Raw genomic sequence first — 20572 nt, 5'->3', positions numbered from 1 at the left:
CTACAGTGCTGTCATTGAATCCTGATAATAAAGAAAATGTCATGTATATAGGAAAAATGCATTATACCCAGTATCCCTGAGTTCAGGGAGACTCTTAATGAAACATACATTTGAAACATTATGAACAATAAATTCTGTGTATGTCTTTTACTCTTTAGACTGTGTTGCCCTTTGTTTATAGGCTATAGCCCACTTGGTCCATATGTAAATACAACACTGGATCTATTGTCTCCTTAACATATGCATGAGGATAGAGAATGAATCACAGAAGTACAGGTATTAGTAGAGTAGAGTTTAGAGTCCATATCTTCCTTAGCAAGCACTGCTACACTTCACTTGGTAAGTTGAGGCATTGCTTGAAATATGTTGAATATGATCACAGCAAATGTGTTATCTGAAATACAGAGGTACCATCCACTCACTGAGATAGTTATTTTGTTAGATTTGATGGTCATAACATTATTTCCCTAAAGATTCAGAGCTTTAAACCATATATGGTTCTCCAATGGAAGGAGGGACATATGGGTCATCCAAGGTATGTTCCATTTTATCTCATTATCACTCGACCATACCATATAAATCCATACTGTATTCTAAAAAGGTGCTATTTATATCCTGCTGGGAGACTGCCAGATGACTAATTGCTCCCTGGAGAATTTCTATTATCATGAGACTTCTTGCTGATAACATAACTGGTGTGCCTGCAGACTGTCTGATCTGTCATTGAACTCGTAATACCACCTTTGTTCTGTTCTATCCTGGAAATAGTTAATTCATTGGGGAGAATGATGGTTTAACTCATCCCTTGAATAAGTTCAGTCTATTAAAACAGTTAATTTAAATCACCTTTATGTGTATGTTAATTTTTAGTGCAGTCCTTTTACTTTGTTAATTGTACCCTGGAGGATATCTTTATGATTTTGATTAGCATGTTGTGTATGTACATTGTTATACATTTCTGTACTTGTGCTCAAAGTAGCCTGATGCTGTGGAAAAAAGGGCTAATGTGATACTAGGCTATATTAATGGGAATATTGAGCAGGAGTAAGGTTATATTACCTCTGTATATGACATTGGTCTGACTACAACTGGAATACTGTCTCCACACTTTTTAAACAGAAAGTTGCAAAATTTGAGAGTATTCAGAGAAGAGCAACAACGATTTGTGGTCTGGAAAATGAACCTTACAATGAGAGACTAAGGGCTGTCTTTGCTAGCATTTTTTACCTTTTTTATTGCCAATTGACTCATCATAGTTAATGCCTTTATAAAGACTAGTCTGGACAGTTCACAAATGTTTGTGGTTTATACCGGGGGTCGGCAACCTTTCAGAAGTGGTCTGCCGAGTCTTCATTTATTCACTCTAATTTAAGGTTTCGCGTGCCAGTAATACATTTGAACGTTTTTAGAAGGTCTCTTTCTATAAATCTGTAATATATAACTAAACTATTGTTGTATGTAAAGTAAATAAGGTTTTTAAAATGTTTAAGAAGCTTCATTTAAAATTAAAGTAAAATGCAGAGCCCTCCAGACCGGTGGCCAGGACCTGGGCAGTGTGAATGCCACTGAAAATCAGCTCGTGTGCCGCCTTTGGCACGCGTGCCACAGGTTGCCTACCCCTGGTTTATACTAAGTTGATCCCTAAAGAAGTGCAAGATATTTAGTTTATCAAAGAAAAGGTTAACCAATGATTTAATCATGGTCTATAAGTACCTAGGTAGGGAGGAGATATTTGCTACTAGAGGGCTCTTTAATATAGCAGAAAAAAGTATAGCAAGATCCAGCGGCTGTAAGTTGAAGTCAGGAAAGTTCAAGCTAGAAATGAGATACAGATTTTTAGCAGTGAAAGTAATTAACCGTTGAAACAGATGAGGGGTGTGGTGAACTCTCCATCACAGGTAATCTTTAAGTCAAAACTGGATAATTTTTAAAATGATACACCAGTTGACTTCAATTTATTGGGTTAGATGCAGGATGACAACATGAAATACTATAGTCTGAGTCTTTAATGAGGTCAGACTAGGTGATCATAATACTCCCTTAGTGCCCTTATACTCTGTTATAATCTAAATGCCCTTGGAAAATATTAAAAACTACAATTTTAAAAATTCCAAATCCAACAATTTGAATTAACACCCTAATAAAAGTGACAAAGCAAAGCAAATAAAAATTCCTTCCATGAACACCATAGTTACTACCCCTCTAAGTCATTAAATTTCTCTGATCCTCAGTTCCCCATACATTGAAGACAACTTAACTAGGCACTCAGATACTATAGTGATTGGGGGGCATGTAAGTATCCCCAAAAATCATAACCAAAAGTTTAATACTGTGTATAAAGTAGGGTGGTCAAGCGAATAAAAAATCGCGATTAATCGCACGATTAAACATATTAATCACGATTAATTGCGCTGTTAATAATAGAATACTATGTATATAAATATTTGTGGATCTTTTCCACATTTTCAAATATATTGATTTCAGTTACAACACAGAATACAAAGTGAACAATGCTCACTTTATATTTATTTTTATTATAAATATTTGCGCTGTAAAAATAAAAGAAATAGTATTTTTCAATTCACTTAATACAAGTGCTGTAGTGCAATCTCTTTATCATGAAAGTTGAACTTACAAATGTAGAATTATGTACAAAAACAACTGCATTCAAAAATAAAACAATGTAAAACTTTAGAGCCTACAAGTCCACTCAGTCCTATTTCTTGTTCAGCCAATCAAGTTTGTTTCATTTGGAGGAGATAATGCTGCCCACTTCTTGTTTACAATGTCACCTAAAAGTGAGAACAGGTGTTCTCATGGCACTGTTGTAGCTGGCGTTGCAAGATATTTACATGCCAGATGTGCTAAAATGTCTGTTCAACCACCATTCCAGAGGACATGCGTCTATGCTGATGATGGGTTTTGCTTGATAACAATCCAAAGCAGTGCAGACCAACGCATATTCATTTTCATCATCTGAGTCAGATGCCACCAGCAAAGATTGATTTTCTTTTTTGGTGGTTCAGGTTCTGTAGTTTCCGCATCGGAGTGTTGCTCTTTTAAGACTTCTGAAAGCATGTTCCACACCCCATCCTGATCAGAGTTTGGAAGCCACTTCAGATTCTTAAATCTTGGGTCGAGTGCTGTAGCTATCTTTACAAATCTCACATTGGTACCTTCTTTGTGTTTTGTCAAATCTGCAGTGAAAGCGTTCTTAAAACGAACAACATGCTGGGTCATCATCCGAGACTGCTATAACATGAAATATATGGCAGAATGTGGGTAAAACACAGAGCAGGAGACATACAAATCTGCCCCAAGGAGTTCAGTCACAAATTTAATGAACACATTATTTTTGTAACGAGCATCATCAGCATGGAAGCATGTCCTCTGGAATGGTGGCTGAAGCATGAAGGGGCATATGAATGTTTAGCAGATCTGGCATGTAAATACCTTGCAATGCCAACTGCAAAATTGCCATGTGAACTTCTGTTCTCATTTTCAGGTGACGTAAATAAGAAGCAGGCAGCATTATCTCCTGTAAATGTAAACAAACTTGTTTATCTTAGCGATTGGCTGAACAAGAAGTAGGACTAAGTGGATTTGTAGGTTCTAAAGTTTTACACTGTTTTGTTTTTGAGTACAGTTATGTAACAAAAAAAAATCTACATTTGTAAGTTGCGCTTTTGTGATAGAGATTGCACTATGGTACTTGTATGAGGTGAATTGAAAAATACTATTTATTTTGTTTATTATTTTACAGTGCAGATATTTGTAATAAAAATAATATAAAATGAGTACTGTACACTTTGTATTCTGTATTGTAATTGAAATCAATATATTTGAAAATGTAGAGAAACATCCAAAAAAATTTAATAAATTTCAATTGGTATTCTATTATTTAACAGTGCAATTAAAACTGCAATTGATCATGATTAATTTTTTTAATTATGATTAATTTTTTTGAGTTAAACGCATGAGTTTATAAATAAATAAGTTATCTGCGATTAATCAACAGCCCTAGTATAAAGATTTTTTTCCTTTGGAGGTTTCTTCCCCTTCAGATCTCCTATGCACAAAGGCCCATAATATGGTATCTTTTTTTCTAGCAGAGGGGGACACTGGACAGTGTTCCATCAGAAGTTTGTCATTATTATTCCTTGAGTACACTTGATAAGTCACTTTAGAGTGACACAATGGTAATTTCATCTTTGTGCTGTGCATGCTGGGAATACATTTTGCTCTCCTAGACTAGGCCAGTGTAATTCAAGAGTAACTACAGAAGTAGAGGTAGTTATTCTGTATTAATACTGGTGTAATTGAGAAGATAATTTTTGCTATCTCAAGCCATGCTCTCAGACTCTGCTGACATCAGAGTGGGGGGCTTAGATCTGAGTCCTGTTCTCAGATTTTCCACATTGTGCCACTATTGGACAGGCTTTTTCTTTTATATTTTTTAGCTTCTTTTTCATTTACAGCTACAAACAACTTTCCATTATAAAACTGGTTTTGTTGCTTATCACTTTGCCAAATTTTAACTGTTTGGGATGAAATTTTGCGTGCCATGTGTCTCCTGCAGGTTGAATTTTTTGGGAACATTTCAGCCAAAACAGTTCAGCTGCTTCAGAGAATGAGAATATGGAAAAATACATCATTTTGCCCCTGTTAAAAATGCTGATAAACCTTTTATTTGAGCAGCTCTAGCGCCCCATGCTTTGGAACAAGAACTTGAAATTTGGTAGGGTAAGTGGCCTTTGTGTCAGGGATGTACCTTTTGCGGTCACACTGAAAATCTAGCCAAATTTGACGACGTTATAAGTCTTTGAAAAAAATCACAGTACGCACATTCTCAGAGTCTGATTTTAGCAGCTAAAAAGCTCCAAACCATCATCACTGAGCATGCTCAAGCCTCTCACAGCTCCTACTGCTGATCAGACTGCATGTGCATCATCCCCACAGAGAAACTGAGGGTGTTTCATCCCCTCAGCATTCTTATGCGTGACCAGACCTGTGCATTGTGTTGGGATGGAGCATGCGTAGTCTGGCTACTATAGGGAGAGCACCATAGAAAAGCTCGTGAGGATGTTAATAATTTTGTATTCACTGCAGGAATTGGGTACACTTAATGATGAAGATAAAAGAAAATAGTGAATAACTACCCATTCACTAAGCACCATACATCTTGTGCACTGAATGAAGTAGGGTTGTGTGGAAAAAAAATAGTACATGATACAGTCTAATTACTTGATCATAATGTGCATGCATAAGGGTTGCTATACAGTGTTTAGAACGTTTTGAGTACTCCTGTTATATCACTAATACTATAAATAAGGAATAATTGGAATTTTTTTCACCTCTTTAAAAGCAGAGATCATAGTGGATTCTTTATATTTTTAAATTCTGTTCCCACCGGGTCTCTACATACAGTATTGGTTTTAGGTTGATGGGACATGGACTGAGATGGTAAAAATTATTTTTAAAGCAAATAATGTAAACTTAAATATAACTTCAATTAAAATTCAATAAATTTTTTCCACTTGGATGCAGCTTTTTCCTTTTCAAATCAATCCTTTTACTTTTTCATTTAGCACTGCTATTTTGTAAACTATTGAGCCAAGAAAATCTTCGGAAATGTGAAAGCTTCAGTATCCACTATATCTGTTTTTTTAACCAAATCCCTCCTTTAAGCAACCTTGTATAGACAACTGGGATTGCGCAGCCTCCCTTGTCTTTTTCAGATAAAGGGTGCCTTCCCTCTCCTCCATCAAAACTTGTGCAAAAACACTGACTTTGTGAAGCATTTCAGCTACAATTATTGTTCAACATTCTGTGTTTATTCAGAATTGCATTCTTTTATGCCTGGTCTTCGGGGTGAAACTGATGGGCCTTAAGTAGTACTGACCCTCTGAACTTGTCTCATGTAGAACTTATAGTCTGGAATATAAAAAGGAATAACATAAAAAAGCATCTTTTAAAAAGTGGAAGTCAGATCCTAGTGAGGTAAATAGAAAGGAGCATAAACACTGCCAAATTAAGTGTAAAAATATAATAAGAAAAGCCAAAAAGGAGTTTGAAGAACAGCTAGCCAAAAACTCAAAAGGTAATAACAAAATATTTTTTAAGTACATCAGAAGCAGGAAGCCTGCTAAACAACCAGTGGGGCCCCTGGACGATCAAGATACAAAAGGAGCACTTAAAAGACGATAAAGTCATTACGGAGAAACTAAATGAATTCTTTGCTTCAGTCTTCACGGCTGAGGATGTTAGGGAGATTCCCAAACCTGAACCGTCCTTTGTAGGTGACAAATCTGAGGAATTGTCACAGATTGAAGTGTCACTAGAGGAGGTTTTGGAATTAATTAACTTAACAGTAGCAAGTCACCGGGACCAGATGGCGTTCACCCAAGAGTTCTGAAAGAACTCAAATGTGAAATTGCGGAACTATTAACTATGGTTTGTAACCTGTCCTTTAAATCAGCTTCTGTACTCAGTGAGTGGAAGATAGCTAATGTAACGCCAATATTTAAAAAGGGCTCTAAAGGTGATCCCGGCAATTACAGACCCGGTAAGTCTAATGTCAGTACCGGGCAAATTAGTTGAAACAATAGTAAAGAATAAAATTGTCAGACACATAGAAGAATATAAATTGTTGGGCAAAAGTCAACATGGTTTCTGTAAAGGGAAATCATGTCTTACTAATCTATTACAGTTCTTTGAAGGGGTCAAAAGTGAGGTGGCAAAGTTTGCAGATGATACTAAACTACTCAAGATAGTTAAGACCAAAGCAGACTGTGAAGAACTTTAGAAAGATCTCACAAAACTAAGTGATTGGGCAACAAAATGGCAAATGAAATTTAATGTGGATAAATGTAAAGTAATGCACATTGGAAAAAATAACCCCAACTATACATACAATATGATGGGGGCTAATTTAGCTACAACTAATCAGGAAAGATCTTGAAGTCATCGTGGATAGTTCTCTGAAGACGTCCATGCAGTGTGCAGCGGCAGTCAAAAGCAAACAGGATGTTAAGAATCATTAAAAAAGATTAAATAAGACGGAGACTATCTTATTGCCCTTATATAAATCCATGGTACGCCCACATCTTGAATACTGCATACAGAGGTGTTCTCCTCATTTCAAAAAAGATATACTGGCATTAGAAAAGGTTCAGAGAAGGGCAACTAAAATGATTAGGGGTTTGGAACGGGTCCCATATTAGGAGAGATTAAAGAGGCTAGGACTTTTCAGCTTAGAAAAGAGGAGACTAAGGGGGGACATGATAGAAGTATATAAAATCATGAGTGGTGTGGAGAAAGTGAATAAAGAAAAGTTATTTACTTGTTCCCATAATATAAGAACTAGGGGCCACCAAATGAAATTAATGGGCAGCAGGTTTAAAACAAATAAAAGGAAGTTCTTCTTCACACAGCGCACAGTCAACCTCTGGAACTCCTTACCTGAGGAGGTTGTGAAGGCTAGGACTATAACAGGGTTTAAAAGAGAAGTAGATAAATTCATGGAGGTTAAGTCCATTAATGGCTATTAGCCAGGATGGGTAAGGAATGGTGTCTCTAGCCTCTGTTTGTCAGAGGGTGGAGATGGATGGCAGGAGAGAGATCACTTGATCATTACCTGTTAGCTTCACTCCCTCTGGGGCACCTGGCATTGGCCACTGTCGGTAGACAGGATACTGGGCTGGATGGACCTTTGATCTGACCCAATATGGCCATTCTTATGTTCAGAAGCTCTGCAGGAAGTGCTGTATTTGACCTGAATCTGAAGGTCAATATAAAATCCCTGTTAGTATTGGTATGGTGCCTGCACTCCAACACTAGTCATTGGTGCATTGGGATACAAATAAACATATTGTAATTCTCTTCCAATCACATTTAGCAATGACTGCATGTTTGTGGAAAATATTTTAATGTGTCTAAACCTCTTAGTCTTTACTATAAAACTCATTTTACTTAGAACACTTTTGTGCTATGATGATCTCTTTTTGTTTTGAGATATTTAATCACTAGAGAGGAGTGATTTGTAACAAAGGACACCCAAGTGACTCAAAATGTTTGAGTTAGATCTAAATCCTACTGCATTAGACAGTTGTGGTTTGATCTGTTTACTCTGCCAATGTAAAAATCCCAAATACAGCATTAGCAATGCATTCCCGGAGTTCTCCATAAGATCAGTTCACACAAATAACTTACCTCAATTTCAGGATTCAATATTTCTGATTATTCCCAATAACAGAAATCCTACCATACTATCTGGAGTAGGTGGTCTCGGTCAATTGGTTCTCAAATGAGGGACATTTCTCACACTGAGGAATAGTTAGGTGATCTGCATTAATTTTGCCTCAAGCTCAGGTTTAATTCATGATCAGGCATTGCCTAGGAAAAATCTAACAGCTCTACCACTGTGTGTCATCCTTGTTTAAGATATAAAGCTCTGGTCTCTTCAAGGAAGGTGCAAGCTCAAGGAAATTAAACTAGGAATCATGTAGGATTCAAAAAAGGAACTCTCTGAAGTACACTGAGTAGTCTAGAAATGGTGCTGACCTCACTGAGTCCCAAATCAAAATGGATGAGCAAATAGGAAAAGTTAACAGATTGTCCCATCTGCATGCATGAAATATATTACCAACATGAAAAATACTTCAAAGGAGGGTATGCAGAAAAATAGAGGAGACCTAACAATATTATTCTGTTTCCTCACCATCACAAAGATATGCTACTTACATTTTTAATATGTTATTACAATTTTCTCCATAATGTAGATATACAACTGTTTTTATTCCTACTCACCTGTTTGCACTTGTCCTCAGCTGCTTTCTTGTCTGCTTCAGCCTGTTCAGCTCTATCAATTGCATTCTCCTTATCTAGCTTCAGCATCTGCATCTTTTTCTTGATGGCTTCCATTTTTGCTGGAGGATGGGGTTGTGTCTCTCTCACACAAGAGAAGAAAAGCTTTGCAAGAACAAACTTGTAGTAAACAGTCTTAAAAATAGGTTGTGAAAGTAGTAGAGCACTGCTCTAGGCATGCAGCACAGTGAACCCTTGAATGGTTGTAGTTAGCTTTAAAGTCTCAAAGACCCTTACTCAATATTTTGGATGCAGCCCAAATCCCTGGTGCCCCCCCCCCCGACCTTTCATGTGCAGCCTTTCTAAGGAACAAGCTGGAAGCGATTCACTAGGGGAATCTTAAGCACTCAGTCATCTCCTTATTTGGGTGTCTGTTTTCTTAAAGGAAAAAAATGTTTCCATTTTTAACCTTCTGACATAAGCAAAAGTGTTGACATATGAAGACATATGCTTGAAACAAAGCTCATTAACAGCTCTGGTTTGTAGAGTAGTTAAACAGTCCACAGGGCTATGGGAAATAGTCTGGCTTCCCATACATAGCAAGCAAGCAGAATAACATCTGGAGGAAGTGGAAGGATCCTTATGGATTTAGAAACTGAAAAATGTTCATGCGCAGAAAATTTGAGACAATGACTACACATGCAAGAGAAACTAGTAAAAACATGTATCCTGTGGGAAACAGATATCCTATGTTTGATATGTTGTGAAATGCATAACAAAATTATAGGTATAAAAATCATAAACCCTTGGAGTCCCAAATTTTGCTTTCAGTTAGCCTGGTACAATTCCTATAAATAATCTTGCAATAGATGTTTCATATATGTAACAGAAGGCAGATTGGTACCCAAGATGGGGATGTTCATAGGCTTTCATTTTGCACCTACCTGCCATTTTGGTCTTTGAAAATTCTCCCCCTAAATGTTTGGGGGAATAATATATATTTTCTAATTCATTTGGGAGATGATGCTATAAAGTTGAAATGTCACAAGTATTTTGTCAATTAATCTGATTCCATTCATAAACTATTATCTTGTAATATGATTGAGGGAAAGTTTGTTTTAGTTTTTACATTTTATGTATATTAATAAAGTGTGTTTTCCAGAGATGCTTTTTGCCCAATGGTAACATCTAATGTTCAGTAGACAAAAGCATGTTTGGGTTCATTTTTGTCATACAGGAGGGGTTCTCAAACTCTCCCACAGGCAGGGACTACGTCTAAATAAATTATCTCATGCTCTTTGTTTTTATGACCATCTGGACTATCACAGAAATGAAAGACTGGAAGGGACATTGAGAGACCATCAAGTCGAACCCCCTGCCTGCACTGAGGTTGGCCCAAGTAAACCAGAACATCCCTGGCAGGTGTTTGTCCAACCTGTTCATAAAAACCTCCAGTGAAGGGGATTCCACAACCTCCCTTGGAAGCTTGTTCCAGAGCTTAACTACCCTCATAGTTAGAAAGTTTTCCCTAATATCTAACCTAAATCTCTCTTCCTTCCTGCAGATTAAGCCTATTACTACTTGTCCCACTTTTAGTGGACATGGAGAACAGCAGATCACCATCCACTTGATAACTCTTCAGATATGTTAAGGGCTGTTATCAGGTCCCACCTCAGTCGTCTCTTCTCAAAACTAAAAATACCCAGTTTTTTAACCTTTTATCATTTTTGATGCTCTCCTCTGGACTCTTTCCAATTTGTACACATCTTTCTTAGAGTGCAGTACCTAGAATTGGAAACAGTGCTCCAGCTGAGGCCTCCCAGGCCGAGTAGATCGGGACAATTACCTCCCATGCCTTACATACAACATTCCTGTTAATATACCCTGGAATATTAGCCTTTTTAGCCACTGCATCACATTGATTCATATTTAATTTGAGATCCATTATGACCCCCAGAGCTTTTTCAGAGGTACTGCTGCCTAACCAGTTATTCCTCATTTTGTAGCTGTACATTTGATTTTTTCCTAAGTGAAGTATTTTGCACTTGTTTTCATTAAATTTCATCTTGTTGAATTCAGCACTCTCCACTTCATTATCCAAGTCATTGATGAAAATATTGAATATGGCCCCTGCTATTCAAGAAAAAATATTATTAAAGTATTTAATGGTCTTTAATGTTACGTGGCAGCCAGAAACAAGGAGCCAGTATTATGTGACCAGCCAACACGCTGCAGATCACAAGTAAACCCTTTGTGAACCAGTTTGGGAATCCTTGTTAAACCATTTGAGTCACACAAGTTTGTCCCCACTACAGGGAACTAAAAAAAATATATTTTATTTTCTGTTAATTTAGACGTTTCACTAAAGGAATTCTCCTTTTGTTAAACAGAATTAAATTGTAATTTGGTAGAGAAATAATCCTCACTGAATAGACACTTCAATGCTCTGGAGAAAAATTTATTCTAATTTGACTGAGTCATGAGCTTAGAAAATCACATACTGTATATACATAACATTTTAAAATAATAGTAATATGTTAAACAGTGCTCCACCAGTGCTCCAGGGTATGGCAAGCTGTGGGTAAGGACTGTGTGACAGATTTACCTGAGTAAAGCGTATAGTGGATGTATGCAGTGAGTGAGACATGTTGTAATAACTGGGCCTATACATTTATCTAAATTGTAAGCTTAACTGCTGAAAAGTGGATAAAGGTTCACAAATTGTTACAATGATCTGTTATATAAAACTGTTTAAGAAGAGATGTGGATCAAAGGAGACAAAGACTGAATTAATATAAATAAAAATAGAGTGACCAAATTTCCTGTTTTTGGGGACTTTTTCTTATATAGGTGCCTATTACCCCTCATGCCCTGTCCCATTTTTTCACAGTTGCTATCTGGTCACCCTAAATAAAAAGGGATATAAGTCAAAGACTATGTATTATGAATGGTGAACAAGATGAGCAGAAAGTCAGAAATCAGGTAACCAAAAATTGATGTGTTGGGAATTAGGCCTAATTGGCGGACAAAATAATGGGAGGATGGGCTATTTAGCTTATTGCTCCCTTTTGCGGTCCTTAAAAAGAGACTTGGTGAAAACACAGTGGAGTGCTTTTTACCATCACCGCAGCTGTGGTGGAAGGATTGTTATCATGATACCAGACCATGGTACTACAGTGGGGAGCTTGGTCATTATCGCTGCACCAGGGAAGACCCCAGCCTGATACATCTAAGGTCCTCCTTTGTCTTCCCTTCCCTTGTGCATTCCTTTCTGCCTCCTCCATCTTCCTCCTGTCCTATCTCTCTCAGCTTTTCACTGGATCCTGAAATCAGCTGTATTGCATAGCACCAGTACAATGAGATGAGATGGCCCATCCAGCTCTGCTCACCCTGAGAAGGATGACTGAAGGAGAGGGACCTGACCAGACCAACTAGATAATGTCCCTGTCCTGGGAGAAGAGCCAGTGTCCAGAACAATAGCTTTCATGGCTGACCTGCAAGACCAAAGCATCTGTCCCATGACTGACCAGCCACCCTGTAGCCTAAGCTGTATTTTCCCCATCTTTATTATCCTAGTTTTTCTCTCTCTCCTGTGTCTGTTTTGTCTAATGGAGGAAAGTGACTATCATTCTAAATTCAAAATTGAATAATAGAACACCAAGGGCTATTTGACTAAATAAGAGATGTTAACTAATTATTCATGTCCCTAGAAAAGACTTTGATAAGTTTTTATTATTTGTCCTTTATCTCATTTTGCTTCTTTCCTTTTGTGTGTTTCAAGTAATACATTTCTAAGTTTTGGTCTGAGTTTTATAGTATATTTGCCATGGTATTAAGGAGTCTGAGGTCTCTATAGATCAAACCCTGGAGCTTTTAAACATTGTTTAATGTTGCACAGTAACTGGGTTTTATTAAAACCTTTACCCCATATATTACAACTAAATTAATAAGATCTACCTCATTCACTACACAGTAACTAAGGTACAGTAAGGGGTAACACAAAGTAAGCAGTATGTCCTAGTGAGGTGTAAATATATTCATTGGGGAGCATTTAGATAAATCTGATAGAAAAATGAACTGATATTACTATAAAATAAGCTCCAAAATAGTTCTTGAAGTGTTCCTCAGACCTTTCACTTCTTGTTATCATTAAATGTAGAACTGGTTGCATAACTTATTGCAAATAATGATTGTTGTAGATTTTTGACATCTCTGCAGTGACTAAATTATAATTTTTTATTATAATTAAAAGAAATTTCTCCATTCTGTGCACATTTGATTACATTCTGTCCCCTGTACCAGATGCTGTCCTGCTGTTATACAGTTCTAATAATTGCAAGAGATAGTGACTAACTGGATGACGTGAAACAGACCTAGAGAAGCAGCATGGGAAGCAGAGTCAGCACTTCTCTCAGATTGGAAATTGGATCTATCCCACAGGAAAAGGCAGTATCCTGATGCAAAGCCTTGTACAGTAAAAACTGGCCCGATGCAGTACTAACATCAAGGGAATTACGTCAGATAAAACTGGATCCCAAAGCAGAGAACCTAAAATATAACCACAGGAGCTGGAAGCTACCACGTGAAAACTCTTATTAACTACACTTACATTGAATTGGAGAGTACGACAAGAACAATATGGAGTGCAGAAGTGTGTTTTTTGCTCTGTAGAATCTCTCAATGTTTAAATTATTTTTGATATTTTCATCTCTTAATGCTATGGACAAGATAGACATGAAAAATATATATGAGCAAAGTTATGATAATCTTAAATTATGCAAAATTGTTTTGAGTCTGAAGTATTTTTGAAGCTAGTGAAATACTCAGACCCAGTCTGAAATTGTTCACAGATTATATATTTCTTAGGGCAGTCGATTAATCGCAGTTAACTCACGCGGTTAACTCAAAAAAATTAATCATGATTAAAAACATTAATTGCAATTAATCACAGTTTTAATTGCACTGTTAAACGAGACTGCCAACCAATATTTATTAAATAATTTGGATGTTTTTCTACATTTTCATATATATCTTGTATTCTGTGTTGTAATTGAAATCAAAGTGTATATTTTGATTACAAATATTTTCACTATAAAAATGATAGAAGAAATAGTATTTTTCAATTCACCTCTTACAAGTACTGTAGTGCAATCTTTGTCCTGAAAATGCAACTTATAAATGTAGATTTTTTTTTTGTTACGTAACTACACTCAAAAACAAAACAATGTAAAACTTCAGAGGCTACAAGTCCACTCAACCTACTTCTTGTTCAGCCAATCACTCAGACAAACAAGTTTGTTTACATTTACAGGAGATAATGCTGCCCTCTTCTTCTTTACAATGTCACCAGAAAGTGAGAGCAGGCATTTGTATGGCACTTTTGTAGCCAGCATTGCAAGGTATTTACGTGCCAGATATGCTAAACATTCATATGCCCCTTCATGCTTCAGCCACCATTCCAGAGGACATGCTTTCATGCTGATGACACTCGTTAAAAAAATAATGCATTAATTAAATTTGTGACTGAACTCCTTGGGGGAAAATTGTACATCGCCTGCTCTGTTTTACCCACATTCTGCCATATATTTCATGTTACGGCAGTCTCGGATGATGACCCAGCACATGTTGTTTGTTTTAAGAACACTTTCACTGCAGATTTGACAAAACGCAAAGAAGGTACTAATGTGAGATTTGTAAAGATAGCTACAGCACTCAACCCAAGATTTAAGAATCTGAAGTGCCTTCCAAAATCTGAGAGGGACGAGGTAGGAAGCATGCTTTCAGAAGTCTTAAAAGAGCAACACTCCAATGCGGAAACTACAGAACCCAAACCACCAAAAAAGAAAATCAACCGCTGCTGGTGGCATTTGACTCATGATGATGAAAATGAACATGCGTCGGTCCGCACTGCTTTGGATGGTTTTCGAGCAGAACACGTCATCAGCATGGACGCACGTCCCCTGGAATGGTAGTTGAAGCATGTGCATCTGGCATGTAAATATCTTGCAACACCGGCTACAACAGTGCCATGAGAACGCCTGTTCACACTTTCAGGTGACATTGTAAACAAGAAGCAGGCAGCATTATCTCCTGCAAATGTAAACAACCTTGTTTGTCTGAGCGATTGGCTGAACAAGAAGTAGGACTGAGCGGACTTGCAAGCTCTAAAATTTTACATGGTTTTATTTTTGAATGCAGTATTTTTGTAAATAATTCTATATGTGTAAGTTCAACTTTCATGATAAAAAGATTGCATTACAGTACTTGTATTAGGTGAATTGAAAAATACTATTTCTTTTGTCTTTTTACAGTGCAAACACTTGTAATCAAAAATAAATATAAAGTGAGCACTGTACACTTTGTATTCTGTGTTGTATTTGAAATCTATATATTTGAAAATGTAGAAAACATCCACAAATATTTAAATAAATGGTATTCTATTATTAACAGTGTGATTAATCATGATTAATTTTTTAACCACTTGACAGCCCTAATATTTCTCCTTTCACTAAAAAATAAATATGTTTCTTCTTTGAGTGCTTGCTCATGTCGATCCCATTCTAGGCGTACCCACGTGCGAGGTCATTGGAGATTTTTGCCTTAGTAGTATGCATAGGGCTGGCTGTGGCGCCCTCTTGAGTGCCGTGCTCATGCGCCGGTATATCAGGTGCTGCTGGCCCTATGCCCTTCCAGTTCCTTCTTACTGGCCATGGTGGTTAGTCGGAGTGCCTTTCCTTGCTTGACAAAGGCTAGTGGATTTTTGTCGTGGACTTCATGCCTTAAGGCCTTGTATATAGTTGTTCTATAGTAATTAGTGTTATGTACCCATTAAGTGTTTAGTTGTTAATAGTTAGGGTCCCAGTGGGGACTTTGCACCCAGCGGGGCATGCCCCGGTCTCTGGGATTCAAGCCATGTGCAGACTGTAAGAGGCCTATGCCTGTTAGTGATCCCCACGGCAGCAGTCTCAAGTGCTCCCCAAGGATAACAATAGGCATTTCAACATCCCCAACGGTTATTTTCTGGTCCGGGAAGAAAGTCCCTTCCTCTAGCTTTTGAAACAGACCAGAGTTCCTGAAGATGCGAGCATCATGTACCTTTCCTGGCCATCCCACGTTGATGTTAGTGAAACGTCCCTTGTGATCCACCAGGGCTTGCAGCAGCATTGAAAAGTACCCCTTGCAGTTTATGTACTCGGTGGCTTGGTGCTCCGGTGACAAGATAGGGATATGAGTTCCGTCTATCGTCCCACCACAGTTTGGGAATCCCATTGCAGCAAAGCCATCCACTATGACCTGCACGTTTCCCAGAGTCACTACCCTTGATATCAGCAGGTCTTTGATTGCGTTGGCTACTTGGATCACAGCAGCCCCCACAGTAGATTTGCCCACTCCAAATTGATTCCCGACTGACCGGTAGCTGTCTGGCGTTGCAAGCTTCCACAGGGCTATCGCCACTCGCTTCTCAACTGTGAGGGCTGTTCTCATCCTGGTATTCTGGCGCTTCAGGGCAGGGGAAAGCAAGTCACAAAGTTCCATGAAAGTGCCCTTACGCATGAGAAAGTTTCGCAGCCACTGGGAATCGTCCCACACCTGCAACACGATGCGGTCCCACCAGTCTGTGCTTGTTTCCCGGGCCCAGAATCGGCGTTCCACGGCATGAACCTGCCCCAGTAACACCATGATTTGCACATTGCTGGGGCCTGTACTTTGTGAGAGGTCTATGTCCATGTCAATTTCCTCATCACTCTCATCACCGTGCTGCAATCGCCTCCTCGCCTGGTTTTGCTTTGGCATGTTCTGGCTCTGCATATACTCCAGGACAATGCGCGTGGTGTTCATAGTGCTCATAATTGCTGCGGTGATCTGAGCGGGCTCCATGATCCTAGTGCTATGGCGTCTGTGCTGAAAAAAGGTGCGAAACTATTGTCTGACGGAGGGAGGGAGGGGCGAGTGATGACATGGCTTACAGGTACAGGGAATTAAAATCAACAAAGGTGGCTGTGCATCAGGGAGAAACACAAACAACTGTCACACAGAATGGCCCCCCCAAAGATTGAACTCAAAACCCTGGGTTTAGCAGGCCGTTGATTTCACGGAGGGAGGGGGAAGCAAATGAATACAGAACAAATCTGGTCCATCTATTTTTTACATCTTAAGCTGGCAGCAGACAGTGCAGCATGACTGATCGACATCGGCATCTTCTGGGTGCTTGGCAGAAGATACTGTACTACGACTGCTAGCCATCATCGTCAAGACGGTTCAATAGGACTGCTGGCAGGACTGAGTCTCCAGGAGACAAAACATGTCTGCCCAGGTGCCTCTGACCGAACTCACTGAGGAGTACGACGACGATGGTTACCAGTCGTAATACACCATCCACTGCCAAAAAGCAAGGAGCTGCTGCTGTGTAGCAATGCAGCCCCACGTCTGCCAGCACTCAGATAGCTGATGACGGCTACCAGTCATACTGCACCGTCTACTGCCAAAAGGCAATTAGCTGCTGCTGTGTTGCAATGCAGTACCACGTCTGCCGGCACCCAGATGACATATGGTGACGGTGAGCTGAGCTGAGCGGCCTCCATGCTTGCCGTGGTATGTTGTCTGCACAGGTAACCCAGGTAAAAAGGCGCAAATTGATTGTCTGCCGTTGCTCTGACGGAGGGGGAGGGGCCTGACGACATGTACCCAGAACCCCCCCGCAACACTGTTTTTGCATCATCAGGCATTGGGATCTCAACCCAGAATTCCAATGGGCGGGGAGACTGCGGGAACTGTGGGATAGCTACCCACAGTGCAACGCTCCAGAAGTCGACGCTAGCATCAGTACTGTGGACGCGGTCCGCCGACTTAATGAACTTAGAGCATTTTATGTGGGGACACACACAATCGACTGTATAAAACCAATTTCTATAAAACCGGCTTCTATAAATTTGACCTAATTTCGTAGTGTAGACATACCCTAAGGGTCTTCAGTAAAGAAGGCTACGCATTCTGCACTAGCTGTGATTGAGGGATGTAGAAACTAGTGTTTTGTTAGTGCAACATGGTGTATGTGCAACACTTAACCAGCCCTGTCTGCACTTACCGAGGTGTACCATGGTATCCTCTATCAGCACCTGAAGGAGGCAAAAGACCATCAATAAATCCCCTGCTACTCCCAGCAACAGAGAAAGGGGCCACCCCATTGCAACAAGTCCCTGAAATACTGCATGGAGTAGGCCCTGGAGGGGGCTGGGATCGTGTGAACAGAGCCTCTTGTGCTGGTGGAGACACATTACAGCAGCCCCAGGCAGAGGGTAGTTTATCAAGGCTATATGCCCATAACTCTAGCTTTAAAACTCCAGAGCATGTGGAAGAAGGTGGGGCCCTGACTTAGTTGACAGAGATGAGAATCTGAGAGTTGTAGTTTGAAAACCCCAAGGGAATCACAGGAGCTTAGTTGCAAGACCTGCCTCACTTCTTCCACCACCCCCTGCCCCAAATCAAAAGAGATGTCGATTCTTTCCCTCTCATGATCCTCTGCACACCTCCCCCATCCCCACTGGCCAAGGGGATCCTGGGACCTGAAGTTTCAAAGCATATTTCCCCCCCGCCACCCAGGAGCGCCGCCAGCTTTTCTGATGCCCTAGGCGCCGGAAGGTCCCGCCCCGAAATGCCGCCCCTCCCCACAGAGGCGGCGGAAGGTCCCGCAGCCGAAATACCGCCGCGGTCGCCGCCCCCCAAATCGCGGCGACCGCCTAGGTCGCCTAATTGGTTGCGCCGGCCCTGTCTCCTTCTCCTGCTCCTGCTCTTGGCCCTGGGGATGCGGCTGCCCCTCAGCTTCCCGCTGCCCTTTGACTGCTTGCAGCCCCCAAGAGCCACCCGGGTGGGGGAATCTGGCTCTTGCAGAGCCCTCAGGGAGCATCAACCACGGGCGGCAGAGCCCAGGAGCCTGGGGCAGAGTGGGTCTGTTGGGTTGCTGTGGGGCACCCTGAACCCTCTGCCTGCTCTGGGCAGTGCATAGTTAAGTGAGGACTTCTGCGCTGCTGCTGCTGGTGGCACTGTCATCAGAGCTGGGCTGCCAGAGAGCTAGCCATGTTGGCTAATGAAAAGTGTGTATCTCCCATGGAGGAGCAGTGACACCCGGCGGCCAGTCAAGGTACTGCACAGAGAGTGGTCTTTTCCATGGAGCAGCAGTGACACCAATTGGGGTAATGCACAGTGTGTTTCTGTTGCAGAGACAGTGACACCTGGTGGTCAGTCAGGCTAATGAACTGAGCACATTTCTTTGGAGCAGTAGTGACACCCAGTGGCCAGTCGGGGTAATGCATGGGGGAGTGCCAATGGAGGAGCAGTGACACCTAGTGACCAATTGGGGTAATGCAAAGAACATGTTTCCCATGGTGCAGCAGTGACACCTGGTGGCCAGTCAGGGTTACACAGAGAGTGTGTGTCTGCCTTGGAGCAGCAGTGACACCCAGTGGCCAGTCAGGGTAATGCAGAGAGTATGTCTCCCTTGGAGCAGCAGTGACACCCAGTGGCCAGTCAGGGTAATGCAGAGAGTATGTCTCCCTTGGAGCAGCAGTGACACCCAGTGGCCAGTCAGGGTAATGCATGGGGGGGTACCAATGGAGGAGCAGTGACACCTAGTGACCAATTGGAGTAATGCAAGGAGCATGTTTCCCATGGCGCAGCAGTGACATCTGGTGGTCAGTCAGGATAATGTACAGAAGGTGTTTTCCTTTGAGCAGCAGTGACACCTGGTGGCCAGTCAGGGTTACACAGACAGTCTGTGTCTGCCTTGGAGCAGCAGTGACACCTGGTTGCCAGTCAGAGTAATGCAGAGAGTATGTCTCCCTTGGATCAGCAGTGACACCCAGTGGCCAGTCGGGGTAATGCATGGGGGGGGTGCCAATGGAGGAGCAGTGACACCCAGTGGGGCAATGTGTGTGTGGGGGTGTCTCCCATGAAGCAGCAGTGACACCTGGTGGCCAGTCAGGGTAATGCAGAGAGTATCAGAGGGGTAGTCGTGTTAGTCTGAATCTGTAAAAAGCAACAGAGGGTCCTGTGGCACCTTTAAGACTAACAGAAGTATTGGGAGCATAAGCTTTCGTGGGTAAGAACCTCACTTCTTCAGATGCAAGACTTGCAGTGCTGCAAACACTCTTGTCTATGGAGAGAAACGTGTTATGTTAGCATGGGGTGGGTCCATGAGAAAAAAGTCCTTGAATCTAACTGGGGCATGTGAAGGTTGGGGGAGCCCTGGCTTCCCATTCAGGGAGTTGTCATGGCCTAGGGAAGGGAAAGTATTAGTTTTCCTGAATTATGGTTATCTTCCAGGAGGGCAAATTGCCTGTAGTCAGAGACGCTCAGGCCTCAACTCTCTGCCTTCCACATCACTGGGTGTGAATAATTGGTCATTGCACTCTGCTCCTTGTCTGTACTGACTCTAGCTTCCTTCAGAGGATGTGAGCATTCTGTTTAGGTACAGACCTCTGGGATAAAGGCAAGGGGAAGGGACAACCACTGAGCTATCCCGCTGCTGGCCCTGTCACCTCCGGGCCCCTGTTTCCTGCACCATCCACCCAGCAGAACCTGACCCCGCACCGCTTCACTGGTGCTACATGCAGTGCGCAACCTGCTGCTCAGGGATGTACAAGCATGCGGTTTTCTGGCTGCTGAACCACCTGCTCCAAAGCCTGCCGCAGGTCTCACCTTCCTTGGGCAGCAAGACTCTGGCCGGGGGGGTCCCTCAAACCTCCTCACATCCTGTACCCAGAGCAGCCTA

The 20572-nt window shown here is 41.0% G+C and overlaps 1 protein-coding gene and 1 long non-coding RNA gene across 3 annotated transcripts in view; one reads left to right on the top strand and one right to left on the bottom strand.

Annotated features, from left to right (window-relative positions):
* Window positions 1-10283, bottom strand: part of TPM4 (tropomyosin 4) — a 34477-nt gene extending 24194 nt beyond the window's left edge. For both annotated transcript variants that reach the window (XM_024194275.1, XM_024194274.1), the window contains exon 1: window positions 8809-10283. In XM_024194275.1, the coding sequence (XP_024050043.1) occupies window positions 8809-8922 (114 nt within the window). In that variant the 5' untranslated portion in view covers window positions 8923-10283. The remainder of the gene's footprint in view (window positions 1-8808) is intronic.
* LOC112102818 overlaps window positions 1-13717 on the top strand; it is a 38773-nt gene extending 25056 nt beyond the window's left edge. Inside the window, exon 3 of the long non-coding RNA XR_002907785.1 lies at window positions 13108-13717. This is a non-coding gene — a long non-coding RNA (uncharacterized LOC112102818). The remainder of the gene's footprint in view (window positions 1-13107) is intronic.
* The last annotated feature ends 6855 nt before the right edge of the window (window positions 13718-20572 follow it).

Source organism: Terrapene carolina, unplaced genomic scaffold, assembly GCF_002925995.2.
Source record: "Terrapene carolina triunguis isolate 2854851 unplaced genomic scaffold, T_m_triunguis-2.0 Scaffold194, whole genome shotgun sequence".
Taxonomy (NCBI): Eukaryota; Metazoa; Chordata; order Testudines; family Emydidae; genus Terrapene; species Terrapene triunguis.
This window is presented reverse-complemented; position numbering and strand designations above follow the sequence as displayed.